This window comes from Protopterus annectens, chromosome 8.part1 (genome assembly GCF_019279795.1).
Source record: "Protopterus annectens isolate FY-2018-M chromosome 8.part1, PAN1.0, whole genome shotgun sequence".
NCBI classification, from domain to species: Eukaryota; Metazoa; Chordata; order Ceratodontiformes; family Protopteridae; genus Protopterus; species Protopterus annectens.
Genome location: NC_056742.1, coordinates 282238331 through 282254072, shown reverse-complemented (window position 1 = coordinate 282254072; position 15742 = coordinate 282238331). Strand labels below are relative to the sequence as shown.

At 39.5% G+C, this 15742-nt stretch overlaps 1 protein-coding gene across 1 annotated transcript in view; it reads left to right on the top strand.

Moving 5' to 3' along the window:
- PEPD (peptidase D) overlaps nt 1-15742 on the top strand; it is a 699082-nt gene that overhangs the window by 184148 nt on the left and 499192 nt on the right. Inside the window, exon 5 of the mRNA XM_044081883.1 lies at nt 3254-3301. Coding sequence (XP_043937818.1) covers nt 3254-3301 — 48 coding nt within the window. The remainder of the gene's footprint in view (nt 1-3253; nt 3302-15742) is intronic.

The window sequence follows — 15742 nt, the reverse complement described above, 5'->3', positions numbered from 1 at the left end:
ACTGGGAGATAAAGCTTTCAAAAATAGGGACAAATTTTAAATATTTCTCTCATAAACTTAGGAAGTTGCTAGAATAAAAGGTCTTGTGTTGCCATGAAGATTATGAACTCTGAAACTCAAATGCCTGTCATTATATAGTGAATTCAGTCCTCACTGATTTGCCACAAAAATAAACCACAAATTTTATGAGGAACAGACCAGATATACAAGGCAAAAATCTGGACATTCTCAAAAATCTAGACAGTTAAGTGTGATACATATCTGTGTGATACAGTGACACAGGAGTTACTCTCACTGTCTTAAATTGCTTGTTTATCTAGTTCAGTTCTGAACTGGAACAGCTTCTTTGCAAAGTTTGAATGTCATTTCTGCATATGTTTAGGTTTTGTACTTGTGCATGGTCTAGTTTCCTCCTACATCCCAGAGTAGTGCCAATAGGTGAATTGATGATCCTCTAAATGTCCATAATTGTGCTTTGGAATATATCCTGCCATAGACTAGAATACCATTGTGGATTTGTTCTCTACTTTCTCTGTTACTTGGTGAGATAGGCACCAGCTCACTTGTGATTCTCAGTAGTATGAAGCTAGTATGGGAGAATGAATATATGTATAGGGTGGGTGGGTTGGTTTGTGTGAGTGTATTACCCTTCCTCAAGAAAGCAAGCAATTGAGGTACTCGATGGAATATATCCTCTAAAAACAAACAAAAAAAAAAGATAATAGAACAAGCATTTTTGCAAGAAGCAAGCTCCACTGCATTTTTCCAGATGAAGAAATGTGTACCTGAAAACCCCCACTCAACTATATGTTGACCAATTATAATATCGCCCAAGAGTGGGGAAAAGGTGAAGCTTCCTTACCACACTTTTTGACCATCTCAGACCGAAATGGCAGACTTTCCCTCAGAGCTTGACAAAAGGGGAATCAAAAAAAAAAAGCCAATCGACCCTCTTTTTGACAAACTTGACTGTACAACCATAAGTTGTGTGTGTCTGTCTCTTTCTCTCTCTGTCTCTTTGTATGTAAAATGTGTGTTTTATGTGAGCTCTGTATAGTTGCTTGCATTGTTTGTACTGTTTTCTGTTTTTGGCTTTTTGGTTTCCATTACACATTTTACTTGTAATTCTTTTCTTTGACATACGTTGTGGCTGAAAAGTGCTGGCTGAAGTTTAGTTCATTTGCTTGTGTTTTGAATTAAATAAAAATATACAAACCCACACACATACATACACATATATGTAAATATTTGCAAAGTACATGTGTGTGTGTGTGTGTGTGTATATGTGCATTTACTGGGACTAGTAGTGACAGTGTTGCAAATGAGCTTCCTGTTCAACTGCATAGTAATAACTTATGAACCTGTGTGTATGTATACTCACACGAACACACATGCGCGCACACACACGCACATTCAGTTATAATTTCAGCATTAGTGAGTGGAAGAGATTGTGCGAGTGTTTGTCAGTTGAGGTCAGAATAATGTCTAAGTAAAGGTAGTGCTGTTCATGTGGGTTGCTGCATGTGTTTGAATGTCATGAGTAGTGCAAGTGTTTTGGAAAGCGTTTTTCTAAGGTAAAGGCAGGGTTAGGGTTGGCATGCATTAGTAAGGCAGTAGACATTGGCTGAGTTTCACTGAGGTGGAATATTTTTCTTTGTGACCATTGCAAGTCCTTCCAGGATTGTGCATATGCACATCGGGTGGGGTGGGGGGACTAGGACATAAACAAAAATTCTTACTTTGGAATATATGAGATGTGGTCCTAAGGTGTCTCATACTCCTCACCACCCCTGATCAAGGTTAGAGAAAATCTGAGAGAGGTTGTCTGGTTCAGTAGACCTAGTGAAACAAGGAGGGACACTCTGGTTCAGCTGATGGTCAGTTACTGGAGTGGGGGGCAAAAAATGTTTTTACAAAATCTGAGCAAGTAGTAGCAGATGCTTTGAGACATCCGTTGGGTGCTCCTGGAGAAAACACCAGAAGGTGTCACTAGGGTTTAATGGGGTTAACTGACAGAGCAAAAGAATTTTAAAATCATGTGCATTTTTGAAATTAAAGTCTGTAGCTGCACTGATTGCCATTCTTTTTTTACCTTGATCTGATCTGTAATCTTTTCATTAAAGAACCGATTTATTTTAGCAGTGAATGGAGCACACAGTTAAGTATGCTGCTCACAGTTCCATTTTTCTGTCACAGCCCGCAGTCAAGTGCAAAATAACAGGGATACATGCAAAGCAGTTATCCTTACACACACACACACACACACACACACCATTCACTTTACAGTTACCAAATGCATTAGTGCTGCTGCTCACCACTGACTGGAAGAAAGTCTCTCTAACTGGCTCTACCTGTGAACTTGCTGGCAGTGCCTTCATGATATCCATCACCTATTTTTCAGCAGGTATAATGTGGAAGTAGTCTATTTTGAATAGCTTGTTTGTAATGTGAAACAAACTCTTCAAAGAGATTACTTATTGCCTCACTTACTAGGCCTGGCTGGCTGGAAGCACTTAATTTCAAACCTCTGCAATTCTAGGATGGCAGTTGCGGTTGGCTCTGAGCTATGCAGCTTGTAATTATAGTGGGGAGGCAGGTAGGAATGTAGTGGTCCACATAGTGCCTTTCGATAAAAGAAAGGCATTTCATTGCATTTTAGAATAATTCAGCAGCATTTTAGTTAAGAACTTAACCCAGAGGTAGAAATGCAAATACTCATGCACATTTTAGTAGCGTGTGCATGTAGAAGCCACACATACAGCATATGGGGGCATTGTGGGTTTAATTTGTTTTCTCTTAAAATTTTTCTATACAAGTATAGCTTTTTGTTTTACTGTGCTTAAAGTTACATACTAAGCTACATGTTTAAGTTAGTTTGTAACATTCTGGTGTAGTATTTAAAGAAACAAGGCAGTAGAAATTTAGAAGCGTACTCATATCAGGAGTCATGGGAACTTGGTGTGTGAGGATAGGCTTCTGCTACTCTGTGACCCTCAACAGGGTAAAGCAGGCATGTGTGAATGAATAAATGAATGAATGAAAAGGTTCATGTAAATTAAGGGTGTTTCTGCCTCAGAGGCTGACTGATACAAATTAGTAATGTATGACATTGGTCTCATATGAAGAAGACCGCAGTAGAATAAGTTTAGAAATGTGAAAAGTGGGCCAGAGACTGGTTAAGCTGTTATTTACTAATATGCACTACTTTTAAAAGTATTCTTTTCATGTACATTAACTATTTTTTTTAATCTAGATCGCTAATGTACTGGCCTCTAAAAAACCTTCTGTTCTCCTAACTCTGGTAAGTGTTTCTTATTTTTCATCATGTTCTTTGCATGTTTACAAATACCATAAAGACTAATTCATCCCAGTAAACTTTTTATTAAACTAAGATATTAATATTTACCCATTACTCATGGGAATCCTTACTAGTATCAAACACGTGCATATTTTTCATAGATGTAAGGTTTAGGAGTCTCAAAATAAGAAACCTTTCAAAGTCTGATTTATAAATGTATAATATAAGTAAAATAGTGCAGTTTTAAAAATATAAAATGAATGAAATTATATGAACCCCGATTTGATTGCGCAACACAAATATAAATAATTCCTGTAGTGTGCTCTAACACCACTATGTGTGCTTGGCATGTGCATATGTGACAAGGTCCCAGCTAGGATCTATCCATTCTGGAAGTGAAATCAGCAAGAGTGAATTACCGAACCTTCTCTAGTCTTTGTGTTATCTTTTGCATTGTACTTGGTACAGTAAGAGTAAATATACAATAACTTGTTGATGAGGTCTTTCCAATGTCTATGAGCTAAATATTCACAAAGAAAAATAAAACTTGATCAGTTGAAGCGAATGGAATAGCATAAAGAAGATAATAAGGGGGCAACACTTGACTCCGTTGACTTTGATGAAGAAAATGCTGCATGTGTAGTGAATGATTTAATCCCCCCCTCCCAAAATAAAAAAAGAGACAAGGTGATGATTATACTGGAGAAACAAGGTATAATAACATTATGCATAATCTTAAGACTGTCCCAGCCCTTTTACAAGAGATCTTATAAATATTTGCTCTGCGCTGAATGCTAGAGACTGGAGAGTTTGGTTCTTGTACTCTGTCCGCTAAAAGGAGATTTTTTTTGAGTATCGATATATAGGAGAACTGTCATTCTGTACTTGTGCAGGATCACTGCAGTTGTAGTGGGAGGCAAGTCACATCTTCCATTCTAAGAGATTTGTTAAATGTACCAGAAGCCATTTGAGTACAAAGTCACACATGCTTCAGCAAATTATCAAAACAAGACAGTGTTTTTGCATGTAATAATTTTATTTTTTAATCTATAATGTAAATTTTGGCTTTTATTTAAAAAAAATGGTAGCTTATTCTGAGGATGTCAGTGGTTCTGATGCTGCTGTTGAAGATTGGTCAATGCATATTAGAGGACTGAAACTTTATTATATAAAGTGAATATTATATAAAGTGAATAGTACAGAATGTATCAGAAAATTTCTCAGACAACTTAAGGCAATGGATGCCAAAACATGTGGATTGTTGTGCAGTTTACTAGTACTAATGAAGTCTAAGAATATTTACCTTTAATTAGAGCGGCCCACATTTTTGGAAGATTTAATCCATAGCCTTTACCACCTTAACAGTTTCCTAGTGTAGTTGCTTCTGTACCGGAACCTCTTTACTTGTACTTCTAGCTTGGGTTCATACTTCTCACCTGTCCCTGATTTCATAGAATGTCCCTAATTTTGCCTTATATTTTTGCTCTGTACCACATAAGCATTCATTTTTCTGATAAATCACTGCCCTGAGTCACTGGAGTTTCAAATTTATTGTTCGAAAATGGATGTTGATGGACTCCAAAATGGCTGCACATTCAGCAGGTTGATTAAAGATCTAGCAGTATGAAAAAATAAAATTTCGAAAGCAGACAGAGTAAAATTCCATTCTGGTCCGTCACTATACTGCATGGATGTCTGCAACTAAGAAATCTGGACGCAAGAGAAAATCATCTAGAAGGGGAGAAAAAAGGTGGAAAAGAACCTTGCAGTTGTTTAGGAAAAGAAAAAAACAGATGAAATTTCTGCTTCAGTACAGGATACAGCAAGAAGCAATTTAGAGGATAAAATAAATTGAATGCATTCAGAAGTGTTTAAAATAAACCAGACACTGGAGAAATGTATGGAGTCAAATGACAAAAGGCTAGAAAGATTAGAAGTTTTAAGTAGCTTTTCAGATGAGCTGATAAAACTGCAGAAATCTGAGGTTAAAATGAATATAGTGCACATGTTGGCATGTATTTGTGTAAACACCTCTCTCACTTGAGAGACCTCACAGATTCATAATTAGAAAGATTAGTAGCCTCAAAAACTTAAGATACCAAAACAAACTGGCAAGCCTTCTCTCTGTACTCAGTCTGTTCTAGATTCCTCCATGGAGGTCTGCCAAGCCTTTTGAGCCATGAAAGAAACGAGCCTCTTTGACTTATTGTTGTGGAGAACAAATGGTACCTGAAATTCCCAGTTACAGGAGATTAACCTTCATCAGGAGATGAATAACACACACAGCATGATATATTTGTATCCCAACATCTCCCCCGTTTCTGGAACAAACTTGTAGTACATGTCGAGCAGAATAGCGTCCTTGCCACCTTCAAGGTAAATTTAGGTAATTGGATGGGCAGCCTCAAATACTCCCTCAATCTATTTTGTCTTACCCTTCTTGTGGCTGTGGGAATGTGTTGAGCAGTTTTCTTTTTTGGCTAAACTTGTAATGATCTGCAGACTGATTGTCTAGTAGCATTCAGAAGATGTATGTCAGTAACAGGAATGCCATACAATATTCACATACCTCAACATCAAGTCTGCAGTAAAATATTAACAGCAGCAGTCAAACTATTTCAGAGACACCCAAGAGCTCCTGCATAGCTAAGGCTATGCTGAAAATTCCCATTTTAGAACTCACCAGAATTCAGCTAATCTGTGCAGAATTTGAGAGCTTCGGGCTTTATACTCAAGTACAGGACTGAGTTTAGATGCATGTAATGTTAATTAAATGTTTTTTTGGTTGCTTCAAAAGATTTGATAAAAATGTATTGTCCCAGTACCCGACTATCCTCCTTTTACTTTATTTCTAAAGTGCATAAATATGTTTATACCCAACCTGGTAAACTTATAGTATCAGGCAATGGCATCTGATTTGAAAACCTTGACAAAGTAGTTGATAAGCATTTGATGAACCCAATTTTGAAGTTAAACTGTTACACCAGGAACCCATCACATTGCCTCCAGAATGTTTTGGATATTTCTTGGACAGAGGATATGTTGAGATTAACATTTTGACATTACTTGTTTATATATTAGCATACAACAATTGTGTTTTAGAAGCTATAAACACCTTTCTGGGTAATTCTTCCTTGGCAAAGTATCTTGTGGAGCATGACTGTTTTTGTCACACCAGTAAATATTTTGTTTGGCCAAATATATCAACAGTTAAGACACATGTCCCTCTTTTCCATCAACTTATGTCTGCTTGGTTATGGGCTTATTTAAATGAGAATACATTTATAATGCTGTTGCTAAGTTTTATAAACAATGTTGTTTCTACAATATTTTTATTGGCAGTTTTATTTTCCTGTGCAAAAGGTGTACCTTTGTGATCAAAACTTTTATCTATGACCTAAGAAGAACAGTTTTAGCTTTGTGTTGCTTATTTGTATTGTCATTCTATAATACATTTCCTGGATATAACACTAGTATGTTTTTCTTGATCTCAGATCATTACCACACTTGCCTTTTATTGCAAACCTGTATCTACTATAGATTATCTTCGTAGAACTAGTTATCATGTTTTCCATATTTTGTCATCTTTTCCCACTGAGGAATTTCTAAGACCTAGACTTTGTAGCCATAGGAATTTTTTTTAGAGGAAACTAAAAATTTTATACAGATATTTTTGATGGAGGCTAAGGTGTATGGGTGCCTGTCAGTCTGCTGAATGGTAATTTATTTGACTGTGTGTTCAGGGGGGACTAGCACAAATGAACTCATTGCCAAGTGTGGTATTTTTCAAAAGCAGGATGTTTTAATAGATATTTTTTTCTGGTAAGTGATTGTGTGTGTGTGTGTGTGTGTGTGTGTGAGAGCATTTGTGGTTTAGGGTTAGAGTAAGGGTAAGGACTGGGTAACTGGACTGACTAAGTGATGTGTATGAATGTGTTTTCAGTGTGTGAGAGAGAGTGTGGCGAATGGCATTTGTTTGATTAGTATGTTTGTGAATGTTTTGCATCGACTTTATGGGTTGTAGAAAGGTCCAGGTTAGATTTAGTGTTGTGTATGTGTGATATCGCATGTGTCTATGGGCAAGTGTCCTGTGTAGTGGTGCTGTTAGGGAAAGGGGCTTTCTTAACTTAATGTGTAGGGCTAGGGGCAAGGTTAAAGTTAACACGCTTGAGTAAAATGAGGCAGGGAGATGAAGCCTAGAGCATGCTAGGCTGGCATGGGAGTAGAGGAATGACTAAGCAGAGCCTGTTTGACCCTTCCAGGAAGGAGGGTGTCGTGATTTGTAAGGGAGGGAAGAACGGTAAGGCATAGGCACCATTGGTGATACTATTACCTTGTCAGTAACCCAGTGCCACAGTGTAGAAGTCGAGACATTTGAGAGGTGCTTCGCCATCTAAGTTGGGATATTTCCCTTGCAATGCCTTTTTTACACCTCCTCTCATGACATCAGTGCAACATGTTAATGGGAGGTTGACTTGAACTAAAATAAAAAATTCCACTTGTGGTGCATGGTGATTCACTCTTCTTAGGACCTACACACAGGGACATGGAGGAAACTTAGGTGTAGGCCTGTCATGAATAGGTGATCCTCCAAGAGGGCGTCACATGGCAGGGCGTTACATTTGGAGAACTACTGAGAATGAGAATAATGGGGAATAGTATTTAGAAAGTCAGTAACAGCAATTTGATTTAAAAAAACCGCACACCAAAACATAATTAATGAATTAATTAAAACAATTTATTGTACTAACTGAATCAGACTATTATATGGGTTTTGGCTGTGTCATATATGCATTGATACTAAGCTGCATATGTAATAGTGTCCAGTATCTGTGCTGGGCCTATTCTTTTAGATTGCTTCAAGTTACTGGTTAAAAAAAGTTACTCGTATGCATGCATTGCACTGTATGGAACTAATGCCCTATATGAGAAGTGCAGGCAAGAGTTATTCTTGTCCACATCAGTCTGGCAGCTAGTGCAGAGGATTAAAGTTCTGAGCTGTTCATAGGTGTTTATTTGGCTAATGACCACAAGCGCCTTTTTAAGCCTAGCCACACATCCAAAATCTCTGACAAGTTCTGACACCCTTGATAAGTGTAAGGAGGTGCTTGAGAGAGGAAACATTTACAAGCAGGGCCTGGAAGATGAACCATTTACAGGCTGCCTGTATCCTTTACAGACCTAGATGCCAAACCAGGGATGAATTTCCTTTTCCCCATCCAGTTGTCCAAGTTGGACTTGAATTGGGTTAGGAAGGAACTCTGCTTCACATGGATGGGGAACCTTTTCCAGAAAAAGGGGTGGTCTCTGGGATTCTGGGATATATATCTGTCTGTCCAGCAGGTCCTATTTATATCACAGGTAATATTTAAGTCTTTAGAACAGTTAATTCTAGTACTTTTTTTTTTTTTATGTAGGAGGTCCATCAGAGTAGGGTGTGACAGTGCCTTCTATGCCAGGCGTAGACCTTCCCTCAACAGGCTGTAGGAGACTGAATACAGGGATAGGGCTTTGAGGCGGACTGCCATATGATATGTTGCTTACACCATGTTCTGTTTTAATGAGGAACTTCTGTGGATGTTCCAATTGTTGGATATGCCTAGTTAGGTACATACCAAAGGAGGCACTGTACTTAATGATTGGTCTGAATGCTGAGTACAGTGGAAAAATTACTTCCTTGGACCTGGTTGTCATACCTTTGTATATAAGTTGCACAACTTGGAATAATTTCCTCACTACTGTAGACACTTGATGGTCAAAGGCTAGATTACTGTCTGTGTGTATCCCCAAGTCCCTGACTATTGGTCAACTCTTAGGGGAATTTGATAGTAACTTGGGTGGATGACTTCCCAAGGATTCTACTATGCATTTCTTTGTATTTAGTTTTAGTCCATAACTCTGACACCTTTATTTGTCTGTGTCTGCTCTTCCTGGGGAACATTTGTATCACTGGGGATTCAGTGATTGCTTCTAATTTGCGATCATCTGCAAACTTAGTCATCCAGAGGCTATTGATAGTGGGCTTGATTTTAGAGAAGTAAATATCAAAAAGGAGCAGTCCCAGGACCGATCTCAGAGGGACACTGCTTGTGAATGGCCTCTTTGTAGAGGTGGACTCCCCAGTTTTAACTTCCTGGGTCCTGTCTGTGAGCCAGCTGGCTATCCACTGGGTAACGTATGGGTTTGCACCCAACCTCTTGAGTTTATCAACAATGCCTGAGTGGGGTATTGTGTCAAATGCCTTGGCCAGGTCAAGGTAGGCAGCGTGAACTACTTTGTCCTCCTCTTTTGCTTTGATGACCTTCTCAAAGGCATTCACCAGGTTAAGTAGACATGAACTGACCTTGACAAAACCAGATTGGTGTTGGGTCCAGTGTCTGGAGGTTTCCTATATCATTATTGATCATTTCCAGGATAATTCTTTTCATGGCTTTGTATTCGAGACGGTGATACTTATGGCTCTATACTTTCCAAGGTCTGTAGATGGCCTATCTTTGTACAGAGAGATGACTGTTGCTGTTCCCATTCATGAGACACAAAGCCTGTTAGGAGGCTACAGTTAAATGTCAATTCAACTGATCGGTTATGTTTCATGCTATTTAGAAGCCATCCTTGGATACTGTCTGGGCCCATTGATGTAGTGTTTTTGACCTTATAGAGAGCATTAAGGACCTGTTCCATCGTGATAGCAGGGAGAGTTGTATTTGATGGTATTTCCTGAGAGAAGGTTGAGGGGGAGAGAGGGGGTAAAGTTGGAGCTGAATTTATCAGCCAGTAAGTTTGCTATATCTTATGGCTTAGTATAGGTGGCTCCATTAACAATGAGCTCTGCACATAATTGTGTATTGCCTTTGAGGTTGTGGACATAGTTAAAGAATGCCTTGCAGTTGTCCTTGGCTTCGGAGGCAGAATTTTCCTAAAATTTGGCTTTGGTAGACTTATTCGTCTTCTGAGTTGTTTGTTTAGTTTGAGGGTGCTTTTATCCTGCTGGGTATGCTGCACCTCATAATGTTATGCATGGTTCTCTTCCTTCTGTCATACAGCCAACTGATGATCATGCCACTATGGTGGTTTCTTTTTTGAGATAGTTCTGTACTTCTTCCTGGTGGATGAATCTGCCTCTATGCAGCTATTAACATGCTTGTATTTGCGTTTCTTTGAACAGTTCCCTGTAGGCATCAATGTTCTCAAGTTTATGGGAGCTTATAATTTTGCCTGGTTATCACTTAATAGGAAGCTAGCCTTAGAGTAGTTCCTGAATATTCCAGGGTTAGCTGGGTTGCCATGTTTTATTTTTACTTCATAAAAGACCATTTTGTGGTCTGACCTTACTAGAGAAGACATTACAGTGTGGGGTGTGCAGCACAATCCCATATTAGTGAGGACCAGATCCAGTTTGGTTGCACCCCTGGTTGATGCATTGACTGTCTGATCCAGGGAGTTTGTTTACAAAATTCAGGCATCTCTGTACCTCTGCTTTTGGTGATGTAATATGATTCCCTGCTAATAGTGGGTAATTAGTCATGAATATGGTATTGGGTTGGATAGTGAGTGTTTCCAGTAAGTTTAAGTACATGTTACAGGTTTCCTGAGTCAAGGAGGTGGACCTGTAGCTTGCAAGGACGTGGTATGGAATTTTGCCTATTATGATTTGAACATAGAGAAGCTCAAGTTATTGTCCTGTTTAACTAGCCTTGAAGTATGTTTGTTTTTTTATGTAAATCGATACACCTCCACCTTTAGTTCCTGTCTGTGTAGTAGCTGGTATTAATGTGTGGAAGGCATTGTAACCTTGTACTGTCACTCACTGTCCTGTCCATGGTGTTAAACCATGCCTGTGATCGCACAGAAGTCCGCATTCTCTAGGGTTAGGAGAGCTTCTAGGGAGTGTATTTTTTTGTTTAGGCTGCTAGCATTGAACAGTAACAGCGTTAGATTTTCTTGATTTTGATTTGTTGTTTTAAAAGTACTTTTAGTTTGGCATTGCCTAAAATAGACATTACGGGGGAAGACAGTGTTTTAGCTAACATTTGAAAGCCTAGAAAGGGGATAGGTGCAGACCATCCTTGGCAAAGCAACATGGTCTATTGACCATCGTCTTCCATGCTGACAAATATTGCACCCCCTTAGAATGACAAAAGAAACTAAACCAATTATTAAAGTAAGTCATCTTTTGTTCATATTGTGGCATCATCCTTGGAGAAGGTAAAATGCCGCTCAATGCTAGGTTCATTCCATCCTAGAACACACATTCCAAAAGCTCCATGATGTCTCTCTTCATATAGTCTAGAGAGGTATGTTTCAGGACATTTACACCCACATGCACTATGACTGTGTCATACTGGTACATGTGGTCCAATGACCTAAATGCATCTGTAATGTGGCAGATCCTGGCCCTTGGTAAACAACTAACTGTGACTTTCTCCTTATTTAGCCTGGTGAGAAGGGACATCTGTGTGTCTTACGATGGAGTCTGCAGTGACCAGAATGTTGAAGTAGAAGTGGAGGGTCCATGGCTGTATGTGTTGTTTTCAGAGAGTGCATTCGGGGCCACTGAGGTGTACTTTGTCTAGGAGATCCACTAAGCTGGTAATGGAAGTATTGGGAAAGTTCATATCCATGGCAACAGACCCTTTTTTATTGATTAGACCATTAGAGTGAGAATATAAAGCAATGTCAAGAGTATACAGTTTGTAACTCTGGGGCCAGTGGTCATCAGTGCAAACTAGTTGTCCTGTGCAACTAGGTATTGGTGAAATTTCAGTGGTGCTCTAACAGGAAGACTGCCAATTCAAAATGTCTGGGTCTGGACAGGGCACTGCTAAACACTTGAGGGAAAACTAATAAGTAGACCTTGATGATTATAGATGAAATATTTGGGCAGATATTCTGAACTTGGGTTAGACAGCAGCAAATATAGTAGTACTTATGGTAAGGAAAGAATTATCATGTTAAAAATAATAAGAGGGTAATCGCCTGAATGGCTACTGCCTGGCTACTGCTAGTGCTGGTCTCTCCAGAGCTTCACTCTGCTGGGATACAATTCTATTTTGCTTCTTCTCTCTCCAGAAGTAAAACAGTATCACCAATCCTAAGATGAGAGGCAGGCCACAGGCTCTTTGATCAACAGTCTTGTCCAAGATGATGTAAGTGTCTGTAGGCTTGTTGCAGCCTTTTCCTGGTAGATGCCTTGAATAGATACCAGACCAATTAGGAAAGTCGAACACAGACACTCGCTGCCCAATCAGAAACAGTCAGGAATCGATGCATTCTCCTCCTCCTCTCAGCAAGAGTAAAATATAAATTCAAACTGACACCTAGGAAGCAGTTATTAGGCTTTCTGGTGATCAACAATCTCCAGGAAATAATGTTCCCATGCTGCTTCTCTCCAGGAGAAAAACAAAAACATTAATCCCAAGATGATTACTAAAAGGTGGAATGTGGGATCTCCAATAATTGGTGGTCTTGAAGTAGATGTTACAGATTTTAAAGGAAAGATGGAAAAGCAGGTTAATATCCTAATAGTTGCAGTGTGCACTAAGCAGTTGGATATAAAAGAGGTGGTAACTTAAGCTTTAGCTATCTAAGTGGAGAGCCACTAATTTTAAAGAGCAAGCTACATCGGAAGGGTGGGCACTTTGTATTTTAGATCTATGGAATACAGTGGGATGGCCAGTAAATTTAAAAAAACTAAAGGGGAGAGGGAAGGAGATATATGATTAAATTAACTTAAGGGACAGGCAACTAAAAAGACAAGTTTAAAAATACACCAGCACCAGGGTAGCAGGGTGGGGTGTTAAATTGCCAAATGATTAATATTAGACGAACTCCAGGTTCAGTATTAAAGATTTTAATCCAACCATTCAGAGCAACTACAGAAAACATCAGTACAACAAGAACGGGAACATTTAGTCCTTATCACATCCACTGTCTCCCTCCTCCTGCCTTCCTCTATCATCACCTAGTGGTACAAGACCAAAACACAACATATTCCCCCTTACTGGAGAACAGCACTACACTTGCAATATGTAATTAAACATCACTAACATTGTAACAAACACTGAATTACATCAACATTTATATTTATGTAACATAGTCCTCAAGTCAACGAGGTCCCCTTTTCACACGAGCTGGAGTTATGTGAGGAGATTCAGGCATTTGTGTCACTGTAGATTGAAGCAGAAATTCCACTGGAGCATCACTTGTCTCAGATGTATTTGACTTAGATAAATGGGAAGAATTCCATTTTTTTCCATCTGCCAGCAAGTAAGTACATGGACCAATTTCCTTTTGAATTTCCACAGTTTGTGAAAATCTTGAATGCGCCTTGGAACATGCGGTGGATTCCAAATATGCATCTTGTCCCCCTTTTGAAAATGAGGAAACCGTGCTCCACATCTAGCATTGGAATACTTTTTCATTTTCTCTTGAAGAGAAGAGACCCTTTTACCAACAGTATCCGCATTAACTATGCAGGAAACAGGAGGAGGAATAACATTGAAGCGTATTCACATTTTCCAGCCAAGAAGCAGTTTCAAAAGGGGAAACTCCTGTAATAGGATGTGGTGTTGCATGGTATACCTGAAGAAATTCTGAAACAACCAGTTTCCAAGGTTTTGGCTGTAAGATTGCAGATTGTATGCACCCTTTGAGAATATGATGAAATCTTTCAGTGGCACCATTTGCAGCTGGGTGGTATACTGAAGAACGTATGTGTATGTATCTCTTTCTGCCAGAAATGCTGCAAAATCTGCAGAGGTAAATTGACATTCATTATCTGATAGAATGGTACACAATGGTACACAAATGTCTAAATCTGCTGAAAACTGAAGTGAGGAAGTCTATAACATTTTGAGTAGTGACAGAGGCAATGAAGGCAACTTCTGGCCACTTGCTGTGATAATCAGGGAGGGTTAGGGCATAACAATAATTCCAAATAGCCATTTCAAATGGACCCACTACATCTATGGCCAGCTTTTGCCAAGGCTCAGATAGAAATGGAACATGTTGTAAAGGTGCTGCTGAAGGATTGGCAGTCTTGTCAAAAGACTGACAAGAGTTGGCAGTTTTTAACTTGAGCTGCAACCATGTCATCTGTACCTGGCCACAAATATAACTCACACAGCCACTGTTTGGTTCTCACTGTGCCTTGGTGGCCTTTATGTGCAAGCATCACTAAAGTGTGGCACAGCGAAACAGGAGCAATGAGACGAGTGCCATGGAACACAAACTCATCTTGTGCGTTGAGTTCATCTCATGGTCAGAAGTATAGACGCACATTTTGTCCACAGCATTAAGCAAAGAAGGCCAGCCATTGGTAACCTGTGTTCACAGAGCAGACAACTCACTGCTGGAGGTAGAGGCAAAAGCAGATTCACCAACTGACAGGGCAGTTAAATCAGTAGACAACATTGCCACAAACTCAGGTTCAGAAATGTCTTCAGTGGTAGCAGGCAAGGGCAAGTGAGAGAGACAAACAGCAATGTAATTCTGTGACCCGGGATGATAAGCAAGAGTATAGTTGAAAGACCACTGTTATGCTGCCCAGTGTGCAATCTGCATGCCTGCCCAATCAGACCCTTTTCAGGACAGTAATGTGGTAAATGCTTGGTGATTAGTACGGAGAGTAAATTTAGGACCCCACATGTAAGTTCTCCATTTCTCAACAGCCCACACACATCCAAGAGCCTCTTTTTTAATTGTAGAATATTTCCTTTCAGCAGCAGTAAGAGTCCTATATGCAAAGGCAACAGTCTGTTCTGTATGGTCGGGGTGAACTTGAGCAGGGACAGCTCCAAGCCCATAATCTGATGCATCAGTAGAAACTACAGTAGGCAAATCGGGGTTAAATAAAGCCAAGGCTGGACTGTCAGTCAACCACTGTTTCACTGACATAAAACTGCACTGAGCTTGCTCAGACTAGGAAAATGGCATATCTTGGCAGAGGCAGGCACTTAGGGGGTTCTACAATGGTGTCAAAGTGTGGAATAACTTTATTATACCAAGATGCAAGTCCAAGGAAGTAACGTAACTTGGAAACATCGGTGGGAGCTGGGGCATGGAGAAGAGCCTCAAGGTGCTCCTGATCAGGCTGTGTCCCTTGTGCTGTAACAGTATGGCTCAGAAAATGCAAACTGACCTGATTGAAATGACATTCTGCTACGTTCAGCTGTAATCCTGCATCTTTTGTGTGTTTAAAAACTGCTTGAAGTGTCTGATCATGGTCAGCCTGTGTGCATCCCCACAAAATGATATCCAAGTAGTTCACAACATTTGGCAACCCCTGCAAAATTGTAGCAAGCATCTTTTGAAAAGCAGATAGAGCAGATGCTAACCCATATGGAACCGGTAAAACTGGAACAAGCCATCATGAGTAACAAAGGCAGTCAAGTCACGGCTGTCTTCATGACACAAAAGGTGAAAGTATGCACTTTCTAAATCAAT